The sequence below is a fragment of the Hippocampus bargibanti genome, linkage group LG12 (assembly GCF_051943395.1).
Source record: "Hippocampus bargibanti isolate YZ-2025 linkage group LG12, ASM5194339v1, whole genome shotgun sequence".
In the NCBI taxonomy this organism is placed as follows: Eukaryota; Metazoa; Chordata; class Actinopteri; order Syngnathiformes; family Syngnathidae; genus Hippocampus; species Hippocampus bargibanti.
The window spans coordinates 7,933,981-7,952,764 of record NC_142745.1 but is presented as its reverse complement, the minus strand read 5'-3'; the positions used below and the strand labels follow the sequence as shown (position 1 = coordinate 7,952,764).

At 41.5% G+C, this 18,784-nt stretch overlaps 1 protein-coding gene across 2 annotated transcripts; it reads left to right on the top strand.

Annotated features, from left to right (window-relative positions):
- The first annotated feature begins 1,639 nt into the window (after positions 1 to 1,639).
- LOC148890286 (transmembrane protein 198-like) lies at positions 1,640 to 18,423 on the top strand. Of its 2 annotated transcripts, none has more exons than XM_089010248.1 (5): positions 1,640 to 2,071; positions 12,938 to 13,179; positions 13,683 to 14,258; positions 15,292 to 15,369; positions 17,302 to 18,423. In XM_089010248.1, exons 2-5 carry the CDS (start codon positions 13,026 to 13,028, stop codon positions 17,352 to 17,354), a joined length of 861 nt encoding a protein of 286 aa, XP_088866374.1. In that variant the 5' UTR covers positions 1,640 to 2,071; positions 12,938 to 13,025; the 3' UTR covers positions 17,355 to 18,423. The 2 variants fall into 2 exon arrangements, with proteins under 2 accessions (XP_088866374.1, XP_088866373.1); XM_089010247.1 differs by having other exon boundaries at positions 1,641 to 2,071; positions 15,292 to 15,440.
- Positions 18,424 to 18,784: the final 361 nt, after the last annotated feature.

The window sequence follows — 18,784 nt, the reverse complement described above, 5'->3', positions numbered from 1 at the left end:
ACGAATACCTTGAAACTATTTTTTTCTCGCAAATGTTTTGCTATAGCTCTTGTATTCAATCACATTTTCTTCAACACTTGAATTCTATTTCCTGTGATCGATCTGGTGTCCTTGCAGATTGGGGCCAGGTCGCTTACATGATAGTACCTGTAAGTGGTAGTAAAGAGCGACAAGTACAGTATACAATTCGGCTCACAGTCCCAACAAACGCAAAGTACATTTCAGTTCATTCGGGGTCTGGGTGGGGACCCTTTGCCTATTCAGTATACAAAGTCCTCAGAGATGCTGTCTGTATCTTCAATGTTGTAATGATAGTGGGTTAGATGTTTTGTTTCTTTTAGTTACACCAAGGTTTTATTTCTATCTACAATTACTTGGTAGGCCTGAACAAACTTGTGGGACCTTTTAGGTCCATAGACTGTAAATTGCCCATTCCAGCATTAGTTGATATCAAATATGAACGCAAATAATACAAGTACAGTAGTAACCATTTCCTTTTCAGTCATGTTCAGGAGAGCTTTCTTTAAAAAACAAGCATCTCGTGCGTGACAGCAGTCGTTGCCTTGAGTCACTCGCATATTCCAGCTGTGTGGGAGGTGGCCTCTTGTCCTCACATCTGGACTATGTTAGCTACTTCCTGTCACAGCATCTGCTCTGCCCCTACCTCACAAAAGCCTCGATATGACCTAATGGTCCATAGAAAAGCTTTGACTGTGTGTACATACTGGGTTTGTGTCTGCTTTGAGGTGCATTTTAATTGATGGGATCAAAGAAAAATGTGGCTGGGAAAAAAAATGCCGCGTTTTATACAAATCACGATGACTCGTTTTTGTGTGTGAGAGAGAACGACACCTGAACATAAGAGTAACCCTGGCCTTTTTACTGCATACATCTTGAGTTGCAGACACGTACACACACGGGTCATTAAATTTTGCATGTTTGTGGGAATCGATGCCAGATTTGTATCGCTAAAAAAAAAGCCTTTCCTTTAAAAACAGACAACTGTTTTAAATATTTCAATGCGCACAGCCGTTTTATCACTCGTATATTAAGTTTGTTTTTAGACCTTAGACTCATTCACATACGGCCACAAACTCACTGTTTATCAAGGAGCATGTGTTGCTTAAAGTGCGTGACAATTGGTTAAAACAACAGACACATTAAATGCGACGGCCTGCAGAACTGTTTGTGAAGGCGTACAGGTAGGTTTCTGACTCTGGTAACATGATGGCTGAAATGTGATTGGTTAAATGTGTTAATCCAAAAACACTGGAAGCAGCACAACAGGGGGAAAGTAATGAAAGAAAACTGAAGGGCAATTTTGAATTATTTAATAAAAATTCGTTGACAAAATATAATTCACATTAGTATGATTCCCACCTCTTATTAAATATATGCTTTCATCATCATCGTCGGTCTATGATGCAGATATTTTAGGCCAGCAGAGAAGGCTTTGCAGTCCTTGAAGGACCGCCACTGGTGGAAACACGTTAAATAGCGACAGGAGGTTTCTGTCCGATGCCAGCGAAATACACAACAAACCGATGAATAATAAAACGGAGGAGGTGGCGAGTTCAAAACTGGACGCCCCGACCCCTCCTCTTTCGCCCTTCCAACGGACTCAAGTCACCCACCACGAGAGCTGACGACTGAGAGGGATTTGCCTCACTTGTAAGGGGGGGGGGGTAACTTTTTTTCAGCCGTTAAAACAGATAAAGAAGGGGGAGGACATGGGCGGTGCATGACGACAAGGGGAGACTTTCCAGGGAGAGAGAAAAGACCGAGTATCGTCCCAAGTGGAGCCCAAACTCCTCCTCCACTTCCACGGCCAATTCAACTCACTAAATAGCCGAGCCTCCAACATAACACATTTTAGACAATTAACGTGGTGGGAAACGATGTTGTAACGTGTTGTAACTGTAGTCGCTTAAAAAAAACAAGGAGTCCAAGGAAAAGTTAGGTTTTCCCTGGTCCGTTACCACCGCTTTTGTGTTTGTGAATGGCGGAGTAATTTGTCTGCTGACAGCGATTGTCCTGCACAAGTGAACGTGCCAAGCTGCTGGCTGCCTCGGTAAGTTTTCGTTGGTCATTTTAAAATATTGTGCCGTATGTTTTCATTTTTTAAATTGAACCACTAGTTTTTTTAACTCACAATGTATTGTTTTGTAGCAAGTAACCATGTGGCGTCATAAAACAACACATCCGCTATAGGTGATGAGTACCTATTCGTGCTGTATCCCCGTACACATCTTGTGACTTTCGTTGAGCGTTGGCATGTAAGCATCTCTTAGTGATAAACATGCTTTGGCAAGGTGTACAAGTAAGTCTGCGTTTGAACTTGGAAACAAGTATTTCATTTGTGGTGCTGACATTTGTAAAGCATTCCTTTCCATCAACAGGTTGTTTGGATAACATGAACTGAATCTGAAATTAGCAATGGGTAAAACGCCAAATAATTTGGAATTTGCCTTCAAACAGTGTTACAACAAAGAAAACAGCCACAGGATGTTTTCTTTTTGTATTTCAATTAGCATAATATAGTTGTAGTGTGCTACAAAATAACCCACACGCCCAGTTCATATAGTCAAAAGACACAATTTTAGGTTTGTACATTCTATGCAAACCCTAAATACATTCTTCACTTCACAAGGCCAACATTTCTCCTTGTGGCCTACATGGCGTGCCAGGAGTTTGAGCCCTGTGGTTGTTGTGTTCTATGATCTAGGGTAGGAGTGCCTCTGGGTTTTAGGGTAGTCAGATGACAGCCTACAGGTCCTGTCTTCACCGGGGACATGAAGGCTGTCGTTACAACCCCCACTTTATCTATTGACCTAGTCTCTCAGCTTGCACCATATGGTTTCGCCCCTTAGAAAAGGCAGCGAGAACATTCTTTTCCCGCTTTGGGGCAAAAAAAGAAGTCAGAATAGGTAAAACAGCAAGTCGGACTGTGCATGTTATTTTCCTTGCAACCTTTAAATTACTACAGATACCAGGATCACATTTGTTTTAAAGGACTTCGGACAATTTTGCTTGTTCATTACTATCCTGAGTGGATTCACCATCAAAATGTTTATTTACAACAACACAGCTTTGCATTTAAGTCTTATGTTTACACACTGCGAACGACTTGACAGGCTAACCAAAAGTGTCGCTAATAGTTTAGTGCTGTTATAATCTTTAAACAAGAGATTTGAACACAAATAGTGCAGCGACACCTGAATACAAACGTAATACTCATTCATATATTCTTTATCTTTGCAAAAAATGTTTGTCTTGGCTGTTAAACTTTCCTTTTTGTTGTCTCTAAGCATCCAGGTGGCAAAAGTACACAAGGAGCAGCACAATTTCCATTGATTGATCAAAAATTGGGCAACATAATTCTATTTGATGTTGCTATTGTCCTATATAATGCTATTTTTTTATTCATAAAATGCAAAAAAATGTCTTGTTTGGCAGGCTAGAATATGGTCAATTTTATACATTTCAATGGGGGAAGAGGATTTTGAGATATGAGTGTTTTGATTTACGCGCGTGGTTACAGAAAGAATTAAACGATTATCTCAAATTACCGTACTCTACATGGTAACTTGGAGTGAAGGTCCTGGATCAACAATTTGATGAACTACTTTATACAGCAAAATGTTCCAAAATGTTCTTCAGGATAAACAAATCCTCCAAAATACTTCATAAGATCCACATCGTTCTATCTTTGTCATGACAAAAACACAGACTTCTAAAAACGAACTGAGTGGTTAAGATTTGATAAGAAGAATTTGAAATTCCGTGTTTTGCATTAGCTTTTCTACCAGAGGAGCCATATCAAGTCAAAACAACTTTTTATAATATAACAATTCCAAGTCCTCGGCGTGAAGAAGCAACTCCGGTTTAGCCTTGCCCCCCCCCCCCCCCCCCCCCACCTTCAAAGGGATGCAAATATCATTTAACAGGCCCAAGTAAAACGCAGGTTTACAGCGACACTACTGAATAATGACGTGGTATGTGACTTAACCAAACGAACCGTTGAAGGATTGCTGTGGGCTTTGCTGTTTTGAGTGCATTTGAAATATTGTCCAGATGCTGAGCACATGGTCACATCTGAGCAGTGGAACTGTTGAGCTTGTCTTTTTGAACAACAGCAATGAAGAAGATGAAAAAGACTGATGCAATCTGCTGCAGCTCAACTTCTCACGAGAAGTACATGAAAATATGGATTTTTCCACCTGCTTTGAGTGCCTACTGGCGTAACGAGAGTAACTGAAAGGGATCTTTTAATCATAACAATCACTGTCAAGAGTAGCAATACAATTTCGGACCAGTTTTGTACTGGGCTGGTAATCCAGTGGTTAACATGTAGACCTCACAGTGCAGAGAAATCTGGTCCGAATCCGGCTCTGGCCTTCCTGTGTGAAGTTTGCATTTTCTCCCCTTGCCTTTCGTCTGTGTAAGCTCTTAGTCGTACAGGAGTGGTCCATCGATGAAAAAAAATGCTTCAGCCGTCATCTGTACTTCTTTGAAGGTGTCAGACGTTTCGCTCCTTATCCAATAAGCTTCGTCAGCAAATTAAAACTTTGCTGGTAGCTCTGGCCTTGTATATCCTGAATGTCCAGAGTTTTTATAAAACAGCAAAGCCCTTCACTAAATCACCATTGTGGTGTGAGGTTCAATTTTGATCGTGCTTACAACAGATTTCTTACATCATTACCACGTAGACTTAGTCATGCCGATGAGGATATACCAGGCCGAATGGGGCAAACAGTTCAGGGTGTCCCCTGCAATATTTGTGAGGATAAGTGGATCAGATATTGTATAGTCGACTTGAATTTGACGACATTACTCCCAACAACAACAAACAACCTGAAGTCAAGCAAATCCCGACCTGCCAGTCATTGTTGATAGAAACACACCATATGGCCACTAACCATTTTGTTTGCATTTACTCTCGGCACAAGAACAGTTGAGAAAGTAATGTGACTCAGCTGGTTGTAATCGTGGTGTAGTAAATGTCGATGCGTGAGCCCAAATTCGACCGCAGTGATGTTTCCACTATCATCGTTAGCGAAGAAGTTCTTGAACAGGCCCGGGTTGAACACTTCACACACGTGTGCATCTCCTTTGTTTTTGCAGACCGCAACTCTTAGTATTCACATGGAAAAAAATAACGTTGTCTTATTCAAAAGATTTCCTGATTGCGACATACTTTCAAACGTGTTTCCATTATCATGTGAACAAAGTGCCTAAAATGTTTTATTTGGTTTTATCTTATGTTATATTTTACAGACAGCAAACAGCTTTCATCCAAGTTTTGGGCGTCTGCCTGTAAAATTTAGGTCGTTGTGGCTTTGCAACAAAAACGGAAACAAAAACCCTTTCAAAGGACTTTTCAAAAGCCTTCCGTATTTGTATAAGGCGCACCTAGAAGACTTGATTTTCTTCCAAAGTGTGCCTTATAGTCTGGTTTGCCTGATATATGGATTAAGTTAGAAAATACACCATTCATTGTATCATGTTTCAGTTTGTCACCAACGAGTGGCACTGTAGGACCCTGCCTGCAGCTGCACAGGTGTTGGTTGTTTTAATCAGTGGCAGTTAAAAGGATTCACGGCATGACCGTTCAGTGTCGGGGCACTATTTGTTTCACCCTGTCAGGTTTGTTTCGTCTTATGTTTTATTCATGGATTTGTTTGCTACTTTGGACCTTTTTGTTCTGATGACTTTGTTGTTTGAGATTTTGTTGCTGCTGACTTTCATACAATTTGTCAAATACACCCTGCTGAGCAAATCGTGACATTTTGAGGTGCGCCTTATACACCGGAAAAGACGGTACTTTTAGAACCGTACATGTTGATTATACCTGTGTTATGGAAGAAATTGAAGGAAATGGATTGAAGCAAAACCAACACACCTTTATTTCCATTTCCTTCGTAATTATGTTTGCTGGCATGGAGTGGAACATCTGACATGCCAGATAACCTCCATCTGCATGCTCATTTTGGGAACTGTAATGTTTTCAGTTAAACACCCAAAAACTGTTGCTCTGCTTTGATGGCAATCATGCCCATGCTTTTAAGTTGAGATTGCAGGTTATTTCATTTTCCCCTCTGAGCTAACTTTGGAGCTGTACATGTACTTCATTGGTTGTTCCAGTTAACCAGACAGAAAAATATGAGGCTTTGTGTTTGCTTGGAAACCGTGCGACTGTCTTCTCGACGAGCTCTCAAGGTACAATTACTGTCATTTGCTCTCGGAGTATTTTTGCTTTGAGAACACTTGATGGTGGGGGTGTGAGCAACGAGAGCTTCCCGCACTTTAATAGCATGTGTATATATTTTGGTTCGTTTCCAACCTCGAATCGAAACCTCATGTCGCACAGAGTGTTTTCCAGCCACACCCTGCGTCAGATAGAAGATCGTCTTTGGAGCTAGTTGAGTGCTTTGACTTTTCATGCACAATGCCGCTTTCCCTACCGCCTTTACAATACATTGACATATCAGATTCAGAGTGATACAGCCTGGCATTTATTTGTCTGCTCAATTTCAGACAAAACTGGCAAAAGAAGGACATAGCCGCGTCAAGGTTGTGCTTTGGACACCCATCCACTTATACGCTAACGTGTAATAAGTCATCATACACTTTGGTGCACGCTTAGCGAATGAAACGGATGGTATTTCCCTACTTAAATCAAAATACGAAGCCAAGATGTGATACATATTTCTGAGCTACATTATAAGTAGACACATGTGAGACATGTGACTGGCCTCTTAACTGTCTTCTTTGTATTGCTCTCGTCATGGTACTTGAAATATAGACTAGTAGTCTTTTGTTCACAAGCATTTTTTTACTTCAACCAAAGTTAGGCAGGCTGGATTTAGGTGAGATTCTGTATCTCCCTGTGTATGTTGGAGGGGTGGGTTTTTGCTGATCGGCAACTTAAAAAATTGCTTTTATGAATGTCCCCATGGGTTTTTTTATTGTTAATACTAATACTATTACGCATAGGTGGAACAAAATACATCCCGCCGCCAATCAGAATTCTGATATGGCTTAAGGTCAATCTTAACGCCTTGACTGTAAATGTAACGCTCGATAGTGTGTAAAAAGTTTAAACCGTCGACATACTTAGACATCTTACATTTGTGAAAGTAAGGAATGATGTCGGGGTTAAGTATACATGGAGGTTTCCAATTGCAGAAACGTATTTGGCAGTACTTCATTTCAACAACATTGAAAATCAGATTTATTATTGATATTGATTTGTTTGTTTGTTTATTTAAATCCAGAATGTCGACATAAGTGAAAGATCATTCGTAACTGGTTACTGCAAGAAGTTGAACAGATGGTGATGAAGGAAAGATGATGTGACACTGAGGGGAAACAGCTGAACAAGGACCGGACGGAAGGGAATAACTGTCATTTTGGGCATCTGAGTTAGTAGACAAGTAGCACAGAAACTGAAAGTGACTACAAAAAAAAGAGTAGAGAATGGTAAGAATGATGATTGTAGATGTTCAAAGTTGCTGATGATTAAATCAGAAACAAGGTGTGGAGTTTTCGTCAAGCTGTCCTTCCATGTACTAGTCTGCTTTCATTCTCATTAGGGTCGTGGGTGGCCTATCCCAACAGTCTTCGGGTAGTAGGCGGAGGACACCCTGAACTGGCTGCCAGCCAATTACAGGCCACACAGAGATGAGCAACCATTGGTGCTTACATTCACACCTAGGGACTATTTTGAGTGTTCAATCAGCCTGCCATGCCAGGCCCGGGGAGAACATGGAAACTCCACTCAGGAAGGCCAAAGCTGGGATTGAACCCATGACCTCTGCACTATGAGGTCGCCATGCTAACCACTGGAACATCAGGCTCACGGTTGGCCGCATGGAGTTTGACCTTTCACCTGAGAGCATGAAAAGTCTGGAAAATGTGTTGCTCTCATTTCCAAAGTTGTTCCAGGAAACAAACACACAGAGTTGCAACATGCATTGGTTGGAACCACCTTGGTCATTTCTGGTCATTTCTCTTGGGTGACATGCTCTCTTTAGATTAGCGAACGATGCAGAGAGATGTTATGGTCTGTCCCGATTCCACCGTCCCATCATCCGACCAAAGTCGTCCAAGTCAGTGTTCACTGATCTGGGGCAGTCGGAGTTGATGACCCAAAAGCTGAGCTGGTGTCAGCGTTCCATGTCACAAAAACAATGGTGAACCCCCCGTTGAAAGCTGATGTTCCACTTCCTCATCAGGTCCTTCCTGCTTCTCTAAAGCAGGAAGCTTAGTTGGGGGCCCCACATCGTGCCCTGCTCAGTAATCCTCCAGAGTGAAAACAGATGTGATTGTGGGAGTCTTGAGCAGTAATTTATTTGTGTTTACCCTTATTTGTACTCCCCGCTCAGAATGGAAAAGCCATTTTAAAGCCACCGATAACCACATCTTCTCGACAGCTCATGATGTCTAGACATGACAATTTTTGGGTGGGTGGGACACCCTGATTTATGGTGCAGAGCGCGGCTTTGAATTTTTTTTGGGGGGAGGGGGCTTCTTCCAGATAGCCAAATCACAATCTTATCTTCACAGCTGGCCATGGCCATCAAGTCAGCGGAAAGATGTTTTTCATTGACTACGGGCGTCCAACTCTTGAATAAACACGCCCAAATTAACTATGCGGGGAACTCGTAGCCAGCTTGGCCTCCTCGGCAGCTGAGCACTCAATTGCGCATTACTCAGCCCCCCCCCCCCACTCCTTTCTGCGTTGTCTCACGATGGGAGTATCCTCCTGTTATAGGGTGCTTTGAAAGGCGTTCATCGCTGGTATTAACTAATGGTCCGTTTTGGACTTGTTTGGCGTAATGACTTGTTTCAACGTTGTTTACATGAACTCATTCGCTGCCATTCCCGAATTTATTCGGGAATTGTAAAGTGTGACGTGCAGCGCCATTCCCGAATTTGTTCGGGTTTTGTTTTTTCATGCTTGGGTGCAGATAAAGTACTGGCCATGGCATCTGGAAATGGTTTTTCTTTTCCACAAAGGGGCGGCATTTCCATTTTTTCCAAATTAGTGCTTTGTTCCAGATTCAGCTGTTGTTAAAGCGCTATATAAATCAATAGGTATGTACAGTAAAGTCTCGTTATATCGATATTCAAGGGAGTCCGAAAAAATATCGATATAACCGGGACTATCGATATATCCGACCCTGTTTGCATGTAATTTTCTCCGTGCGTGCATAGAAATAGTATCGATATAACCGGGACTATCGATATATCCGATATCGATATAACGAGACTTTACTGTATTATATTGTATTTTGTACAGCCGCCCCCATTTCAAGCTCATATAACTCTGGACTCATATAACTTAGGATTTTACTTTTTGTTTTCTGATTAAAGAAGAGAGTGTAAGGTTTTTAACGGTGTATTCAATGTTTATGTAGTCCTAAAACAAAATATTCTGTGGGTCCTGCAATTTGAGTGAAAATGACAAAAACCCTGACACTGGAGTTGACGCATTTTTGCACATTATCTAGCCGCGAATTAGTTCATGTTACAAAGTGTTTGGTAACGAGAAAATACTTTGATTATCATATATAATTATGGATTACATATGGCAATTTGAAATTTAGGTTCAGAGCATCATGAAACTTGACCTCATTGATTTGCTTTTGTGGGCCCTAGATAATGATGTAGCGGACCAGATCGGGCCCACAGACCTTAGCTTTGACACCTGCATTGTACACCATCAGTGACATTTTTGATGGCGTGTTTCTATAAATAAATTGTTTTTTTCATGTTTGAATTAGTCACTAGCTTGCATTGCTAAACAGAAAATTGTCTTTTTAGTGGTTGAATGTCATGCTTGAATACTTTGTGACCACACTGTGAGCTGTTGGTTTTCAAAGGTTCACTCAGAAATTCCTCATTTCCTGTTGAGGATGCGTGCTCAAGTTAAAACTAAAAAGTCTTCATGAAAGGATAAATGTTCTCTTCAAGAATCACTTTAACCACTGTACCTTTTCTGAATAATTAGTTTAATGGTCCATTAGCCTGATGGTTTTCTGCCTTAGACATTTTTTTTGTCCGTTTAAATTGTATTGGGTGCCACACGTGTATCGCTACAAGGCAACAAACGTGTAATTACTCTCATATCAAAACTAAAGTATCTGCCCACATCATCTATAAAACTTAAAATGGATACTGGCTTCGAGTTGAAAATGTCGTGTCCGCTAGCGAGCTGGACTGCATACACACTGTTCATCTTGTTGACACGTATTCACTCAGTTGCCGGGTGATTTGAGCATAAGTAGAAAATGCGGCGTGGAAGCATAGCTTGAGTTCCATCTTGATGATCCCTACTCCCATTTGTGCGCTGCCATCTCAAGCAAGCGCTTGGCTCCCATCCTGAAGCAAACATTCGCTTCTCCACTTGTCTCCTTGGTGCTCCCTTTCGTTGACGGGCTGGGGGGACCCCACTTTGAGGTGCGCGGTTTCTCGCCAGTGCCGCTAGAGGTCACAGCGTGGGCCTCTGGGTCTTTGTTCCGGCTTCACAATGGCTCTATTCTCCGAACAGCGGCGAGGTCTTCTCAAAGCGACAAGACATTGGAAACCATTGTGATTCATCGTAACATGATGCGGCCCCTCAGACACACGGGAGTGTCTTTGTGTGTTCATTTAGACTTAACTGAATTATCTCTCAGATGATTTTGGAATGTTCATGCTCAAGAAAGTGACCAGGGGGTTTTTAAAGTGACTGAAATGTTCTCAAAGTTTGCATGACACCTAAAATTATGGATTTTATGAGCTGATTGTTGATTTTCATTTCAAATTGGCACGGTAGTCAATGACATCAGACTTAATAAGCATTACAAAGCCTCAATTCGGTATTTTTTTTAAAACTCATTTACTGCCAGACAATGTGCAATAATGTGTCCACTTCAGTGCCAGGGTTTTTGTCATTTTCACTCAAACACCAGGACCCACAGAATATTGAGTTTTAGGACGACATAAGCATTCAATACAGTGTTAGAAACCTTAGACTCTCTTAATTCCTAAATTATATGGGTCTGGAGTTATCTGAGCTTGAAATGAGGGCAGCTGTCCAAAATACATTGCAATATATACATATTGGTTTGTAAAGCACTTTAATAACAGCCAAAGCTGGAACTAAACAGTGTTAGAAACCTTAGACTCTCTTCTTTCATCAGGAAAAAAAGTTAATTCCTAAATTATATGGGTCTGGAGTAATATGATTTTGAAATGAGGGTGGATGTCCAAAATACAATGCAATACATACATATTGGTTTATTTAGCGCTTTAGCAACAGCTGAAGCTGTAACAAAGCGCTAACATGGACATAAGGTAAATGCCGCCCCCTCTGACCAACGCATTATCGGCACCCCCGCAAGAAAAACAAAAATCCGGAAAAAAAATCAGGAATGATTTTCAATTACCGAAAAATTCTGGAATGGCAGCGAATGAGATAATGGCATACGGGAAAGGCTCAAAGTTTTATAACATCTGAGAATTTTTGGGATTTTAGCAAGCATCAACCATGGAAGGTGACGTATTTGATTTGCTTTCATGGGCCACGTTAAATGATGTGGCTGGGCCAGATTATGCCCCCTGGGACTTTAGTTTGACACCTTTGTATTAAAGAGTACAAATGACACATTTGAATTTGAATCAACCTGGCAGCTTTTTATTTCTTGAATGAAGAAAATGACAACATTTGGGTGATGTTGATGATTCTTTAAATTGAGAGGGCACCTGCTTGTGCTAGTGTGATGGAAATATTCCACGTTTGTGCCTTGTCGTCCTTCAGCTGATAGCAATCAAAAGCAAAAGAGAGAAACCAAAGAGCACACGAGCGAGGAAGCGTTTCTCACAAGGCCTCATATTTTCCATGTAAAGTCATTCCCGGGAAACTCAGAGGTGCACGTTTTTTTTTTTTTTTTTTTTTTTGTGTTGGAAAAAAACCTTGAACTGTCAACATAGAATTATGCGTAGTGTTATGGCACTTCCTGTCAAAGTAGCAGGTCCTTAATAGTAAATGAACGACCATATCCTCTTTTTTGTCTCTCCTGGAAAACGTGAGCTGGTTGTAATCGGATCTCATGTAGGGTGAGCTCAGGTTGGAAGCCTGCCAGTGGTCCACCCATACAGCCGCATGTTGCTCCCTCACATTAAACTCCTAAAAGTCGCAATCCGTTTAGTCGTCGCAGCATTATAGCAACAAAGAGATGTATTTACTTTGTTATGTAAAATGGGATTTAAGAAACACTGGGATAACAAGCGTGTATGTACGGGTTTGCAGTAAGCTTTTAAATTGCCAGTTTTTTGAGTCTTGTGACATTTGAAAGTTAAATCAGCCCCAAGCAACTGTGATGTCATCGATAGCAAGTGGAAAAATGGCCGCCACGTAAGATAATAAACCAATTTTTGCTGCTTGATTCATCTTCCACAAATGCACCATTAACCATATCAGAATCAGAATCATCTTTATTGGCCAAGTATGGAGAAGACACGAGGAATTTGTCTCCGGTAGAAAACGCTGCACTAGTATCATCATCATAGTTTTTTTAATTGTAAAGAGGCACTATACAGTTCTGTTTGGGTTGCTGTTTAGAAAGTTAATGGCTTGGGGAAAGAAGCTGTTTTAATGTCTGCTAGGTTTGGTGCGCATCCCCGAGGGCAGTCGCTGGAAAAGGTGGTGGGCAGGGTGCGGTGGGTCCAGTAGGATTTTCCGCGCCCTTGTTTCAATTCTTGCAGTGTGCAGACTATTACGGCTACATAAAATATTCATGTCAAGAAACATTTTTCATTCACTTCCCCATTAGAGGTGTTTATAATATTACTTTCTTTAACATGTGGACACAAGTAATTGTCGACCTGAATGGCTTTGCAATTTCTGTGTTGATGATTATTCACACATATCAAACATTGTTCTTCTTAGCTCCCGAAGCAGCTCAGATGGACCCAAGATAACATCCGCAGCCAGTCTACCTCACATCCTGGTCTTCTTCTGGACCCGAAACCCCAGAATGGCAGAACCAACGAGGTTAAGCTCAGAGCCGGTAGGGACAGGCGGTGCTGATGTTGACGCATGTAGCTTGGAGATTGAGAGGAAGTATGACATCATCCCAGCTGTCATCTGCTCCATGTGTTGCCTCTTTGGCATCATCTACTGCTTCTTTGGTGAGACACATACCATTCACTTGAGCTTTCTACTATCTTTGTGACTGCTTTATTTTCTCTGTATGATAGTTGTCCATGTAAAGCGCTTTGTTACAGCTTCAGCTGTTGTGAAAGCGCTATATAACTCAATATGTGTGTGTGTGTGTGTGTGTGTGTGTGTGTGTGTGTGTGTGTGTGTGTGTGTGTGTGTGTGTGTGTGTGTGTGTGTGTGTGTGTGTGTGTGTGTGTGTGTGTGTGTATACAGTAAAGTCTCGTTATATCGATATCGGATATATCGATAGTCCCGGTTATATCGATATTTTTTCGGACTCCCTTGGATATCGATATAACGAGACTTTACTGTATATATATATATATATATATATATTTTTTTTTTTTTGGTGGGGGGAGAGGGGGATAACAAAGGGAGCCATTGTCACACAAAACCCTTCAGAATTCATTCTGTTGTTTTCTTCCAAATGCAAATGGCTCACAGTTGCTCGTGCGTCCATTTTGTATTGTAGGTTACCGTTGCTTCAAGGCGGTCATGTTTCTGTCCGGCCTGATGTTCGGCTCGGTCATCATCTTCCTGTTGTGCCACAAGGAGCACGTTCTGGACACTCAGCTCAGCGTGGAGGCCAGCGCCGGCATCGGCCTGGGTATCGGCCTGCTCTGCGGCCTGGTCACCATGATGGTGCGCAGCGTTGGTCTATTCATGACGGGCCTCCTGCTGGGTCTCCTCTTGGCTCTGGCCGCCCTGTTGCTCACTCTGCAGTTCTACACGCCCACCACGGTGTGGGTGCCCCTGGGCGCCCTGCTCGTATCGGGGATGCTATTCGCCGTTTTGACGCTGCAGTGGCAAAAGCTATTCACCGTCCTCTCCACGGCTGTGTTCGGCGCCGCCATCATGACGGTGTGCGCCGACTACTTTGTGGAGTTGCTGGCTTTGGCCTCGCACGTGTACGGCTGCCTGCGCCTCACCCCCGGCCCGCCGCTCTGCTGGTACAGTTTGGTCATTCTGGGCATCTGGCCCAGCCTCAGCCTCCTCGGAGTCCTGATCCAGTGGAAACTGACGGACGGCAGGTTCTCCCACACAGAAGGTGAGGATGAAATAGCGCCACTTGGACTGTATGACCCCGATATGCCAGTGATGTGTTTTTCAATTTTTACAATAACAACAAGTCCAGCATGTTATTTCTCTTGGTGGAGCAATCTGGCCGCATTTTGTTTACAAAGTCGCGCTCAGTTATTGCAGATCAATCAATTATGTTGACAAATAGCTGACAGATCTGTCATTGACACTTTTTATCCCCAAATGAGTAACAATAGACAACAGTTAATAATAATAATAATAATAATAATTATTATTATTATTATTATTATGATTATTATTATTATTATTAGTCTTTTTCAGTCACATATTCCCCTCATGAGTGTATGTAGAACCAAATTAATGATGAAAAAATAATAAGAAAAAATACTGCAAATAACACTACAGTTATAGTACATTTTAGAATACATAAGAAAAGGCTGTTTAGAGTTCAGAAGTGAATCATTTTGGGAGTTCGCGCATTTTGCACCATATCATGTTTTGACCCCCAAAAAATGGAGGCAGGAGAGAGATTAGCGTTTTTAAACTGGAAATCCAGTCACCGTTCTGATTTTTGTCAGCCAGAGAGAATAAAAAGAAAGATGCGTTGCACAGCCTGTTCTGTGGATAGTGTTATTTTGCTTCAAAAATGTTATGGACGCATAAAATAACACAACAAACATAAACATGGATCTCAGCATATTCAAGCTTGAAAGTGAACTTTTAATTATTATATTAAAGAAATGTGGAATAATTTTTTAGAGTTGCATATCCAGGAAAAAAATCACAATGTTAAGCCAAGCAAGACTTTTTCTTCCTTGTACTGGAATAAAAACAAGTAGCTCAGAATTGTTGGCATGTTGGTAACTTGGCAACAAGTAACTTGTCATGAATCAGATCATCAGTATTTGTACTCTGTTACTTTTTTTTAAATCAAGTAAAGTAGCTTAGTTTGTAAAGTCAAGTCACAAAATTTCCTTTGTCAAAGTAACTTTGACCAAAAAAAATGATGCGACGCTCACATTTGCCTTCTCCCTTTCTAGTGGTTTTAAGTCGGCGTCAGAAGCGAGTACAACTGATGCGCATTCGAGAGAAGGACGCCAGGAAGCGACAGCAGGCAGGTGGGCAGGAAGGCACGTACCGCCGTAAAGCCACCCCAGTGAAACGTTACGCTGGGGACCTTCTGGCGCCGGTCAGTGTCACACCCGACATGGCGTGTGCTGTGGTTTCTATCTCGCCTTCATCTTGATTCTTCTTCATTCTTAACTCATTCACTGCCAGATGTGCAAAAAAATGTGTCCACTCCAGTGCCGGGATTTTTGTCATTTTCACTCAAATTGCAGGACCGACATAACATTGAGTTTTAGGACTACATAAACATTCAATTCAACGTAAGAAACCTTAGACCACAGGTGTCAAAGTCAAGGCCCGCGGGCCAAATCGGGCCCGCCACATCATTTTTTTCGGCCCGCGAAAGCAAATCAAACTTGTTAAATTCCATGATGATTGCTAAAATCTCAGCCAAAATTTCATATTTTTGGATGTCAACCACGATAAAAGTCATTATTCTTGACTTCAGATTTGAAAACGAGTTATTCATTAATTTGCTGTGTGCTCTATATGTAATATTTGAAGGGATTTAAACATTCTAATGGGTTCCCCAAATTCATAACGGCCCTTGAGAGGAAACCATAACTACAATGTGGCCCGCGGCAAAAAATGACTTTGACACCCCTGCCTTAGATTCTCTTTTTCATTGGAAAAAAAGAGTTAATTCTTAAGTTATATGGGTCTGGAGTTATGAGCTTGAAATGAGGGCGGCTGTACATAACTTCCTCATGGAAGGGAAAAACATTGCCAGAGGTCTGACCAGCGCTTTATTGGAACCCCCTCCCGCAAGAAAACCAAAACCCGAACAAATTCAGGAGTGGCCCACGTCATATTTTCAATTCCCAAATAATCGGGGAATGGCAGTGAATGAGTTAATCATGCGCAGTGGACTCTCGCCACTCAAACTGGGCTCTTTAGGCTTTTCAACCTGATTTTTTTTTTCCATATGAAGATAAGCGATAATAGAAACCGGATGGAAGCATTTTCAATCATCTGGACCAGAGGTTTCCAAGTCAAGGCCCGGGGGCCAACTCTGGCCCGCCACATCATTTTATTCGGCCCGCGAAAGTAAATCAAACTTGTGAAATGTCCATGATACTTGCCAAAGTCCCAACTAAAATTTCAAATTGTCGTATGTAAACCGCATTTCACAGTCGTTATTTTTTACTTCAAATTTTAAAACTAGTGATTCATTAATTTGGTGTGCGCTCTATATGTAATATGTGGAGGTGATTAAACATTCTAACGGCTTCCCCAAAATCATATCCTGTGATTGTAAAGTGTCCTTGAGAGTTTTGAAAGGCACTTATAAATGAAATTTATTATTATTATTATTATTATTTTTTTATAACGCCCCCCCCCTGAGAGGAAACCGTGACTACAATGTGGTTCATGGCAAAAAAATGACAACACCCTTGATCTCGACGTTTGAGTTCCAAGGGTCCACCGCATACTTTGGATTGGATTAGATGTACCTTTATTCGTCTCACAGTGGAGAAATTTACATTTCACAGCAGCAAAGTTATGAAAGGAAGAGGAAAGGAAAGAAAGAAGTAGAAAAACTAAATACAGGAGCTGCTGGAAAGGCATCCACTCTCGCGGTGCCACCTGCAAGTCAAAAAAAAACAAATAAAAAACTAAAAAAACAAATAATATGACAACACCAACACACAGAGTCATTCATTCTTCAGCAATTGCTGTACCCTCTTTGTGACATGAAGCAGTTCTAGATGAAAGAGGAGAGGATCAAAGCGTCCTTTTTTAGCAGTGGATCAGGGACGTCATGGTGGAATGTGCACGTCTACTATAAGCTAAATGTTGAAAGCAAACATGCAGTTGTAGCAAAGGGAATGTCTCACATCTCCTGTCCCACATAAATGTGTCCATTTCTGAATCACAACAATGCCATTAAACTCTCTAAACTGTCTCTGTCTGTTTCTCAGAGCTACCTGCAAAGTCTGCGGGACAGACAAATGGGCACCGGCACCTCCCTTAGCAGCCAGAGCACCACCAACCACACCATGATTGACTTGGATTGTGACACGGGCTCAACGGTGCCCCTCACAGCTACAACACCCGTCGTCACCGTCTGAGCAATGTTTTTTTTTTTAAAGAAGAAGAAAAAAAAAACAAGGGGACATTCTGGTTCCGTTACGTGCTTGCGATGTTCTTAAGAATGTGTCAGAATGTTTTGTTCTTGATCTGCATGTGAATAGATTACCATTGGAGAGGGATGCTGCTTTTTGGTTTTTTAAATTGGGAATGAGGAACATTTCAAGCCACTAGAACTGCGGTGCTTCTGAAAGGAACAAGGTTCTTTTATTTTCTCTTATTGCGCATTGAACACAACAGAGCCTGAGGTGCATTTTCTATCAGCAAGTAAATCTGACATGTACTGTACTAAAGTTTAGTCGCATTGCCTTTGATGGACAACCGACACCATTTTTTTGTTTCCTAACTGACATCAGAAAAACGTTTTCGAGCATCTAAAATACCCAAAACACGCAGACTGATATTTTTAGTCAAATGCAAAACACCAATAAAAATGAGTTAGTGTCCCAAAACTACTTCAAAATGACCCCGGAAATGGCGAGTTTCAGAAGGTCCCGCCCACTTTGTTCGTGACATCACACCAGGACGTCTTTGCCTTGCTCAAGAATCAAAACAATGGCTTCAGATTCGGAGAACATGCTTTCTTGTTACTCATCCAGTTATGAATGATTCAAATCGTTCTGAAGAGGAAAGCATACATGTTTGCAATCGATTAAAGAAGTACTTGCGTATCAATTCGAGCCATCAGGACTCTAATGTAGCGTCCCAGAAAATGCACAAGATGGCGCCCAAGCTCCGTTGGAAATGGGCTGATTCGTCTGCTGGGAATTTGTCAACTAGTATCAAATAGTAGTCTTGGTGCAACACACAATGATTCACCATTGCATTATTTATGTGTTTTCCTTCTAATTTCGCCATCAACATGAAGTTTTCAGACCAAACAAAGTACCCAAAATGCATTGTGTGTCGCTTTCTCGGTCAGGGGCGTTCCTGACGTGACGTCACGTCAGGCATCGTCATCAACTCGAAAACAAGACTTCCTGAATATTCAGCGCGAGTCTCAAAATGTAAAATATAGCTATATGCTGTGGAATCTTTGTAAAATACGCTTATTAGAAGTCATTTGAAGTGATTTTACAAAGTATGGACACAACTTGTCCGGGGCGTCGGTTGTCCTTTAAATGTTGCGTCGTTACTGTTTCTCATTGAAGGACGTGTGATTTTTTTTATTACCTTTTAGCTGCAATGTGTCAGAAGAGTGACAAGTGAAGTATGTCATAGTGAAGCAAGACTTTTTTTTTCTTTTTGTTGCACTTTTTGTTTTTGGGTGAAATTTTAGTCCATTATTTATTTGTCATACAAGTAAGTACAAAG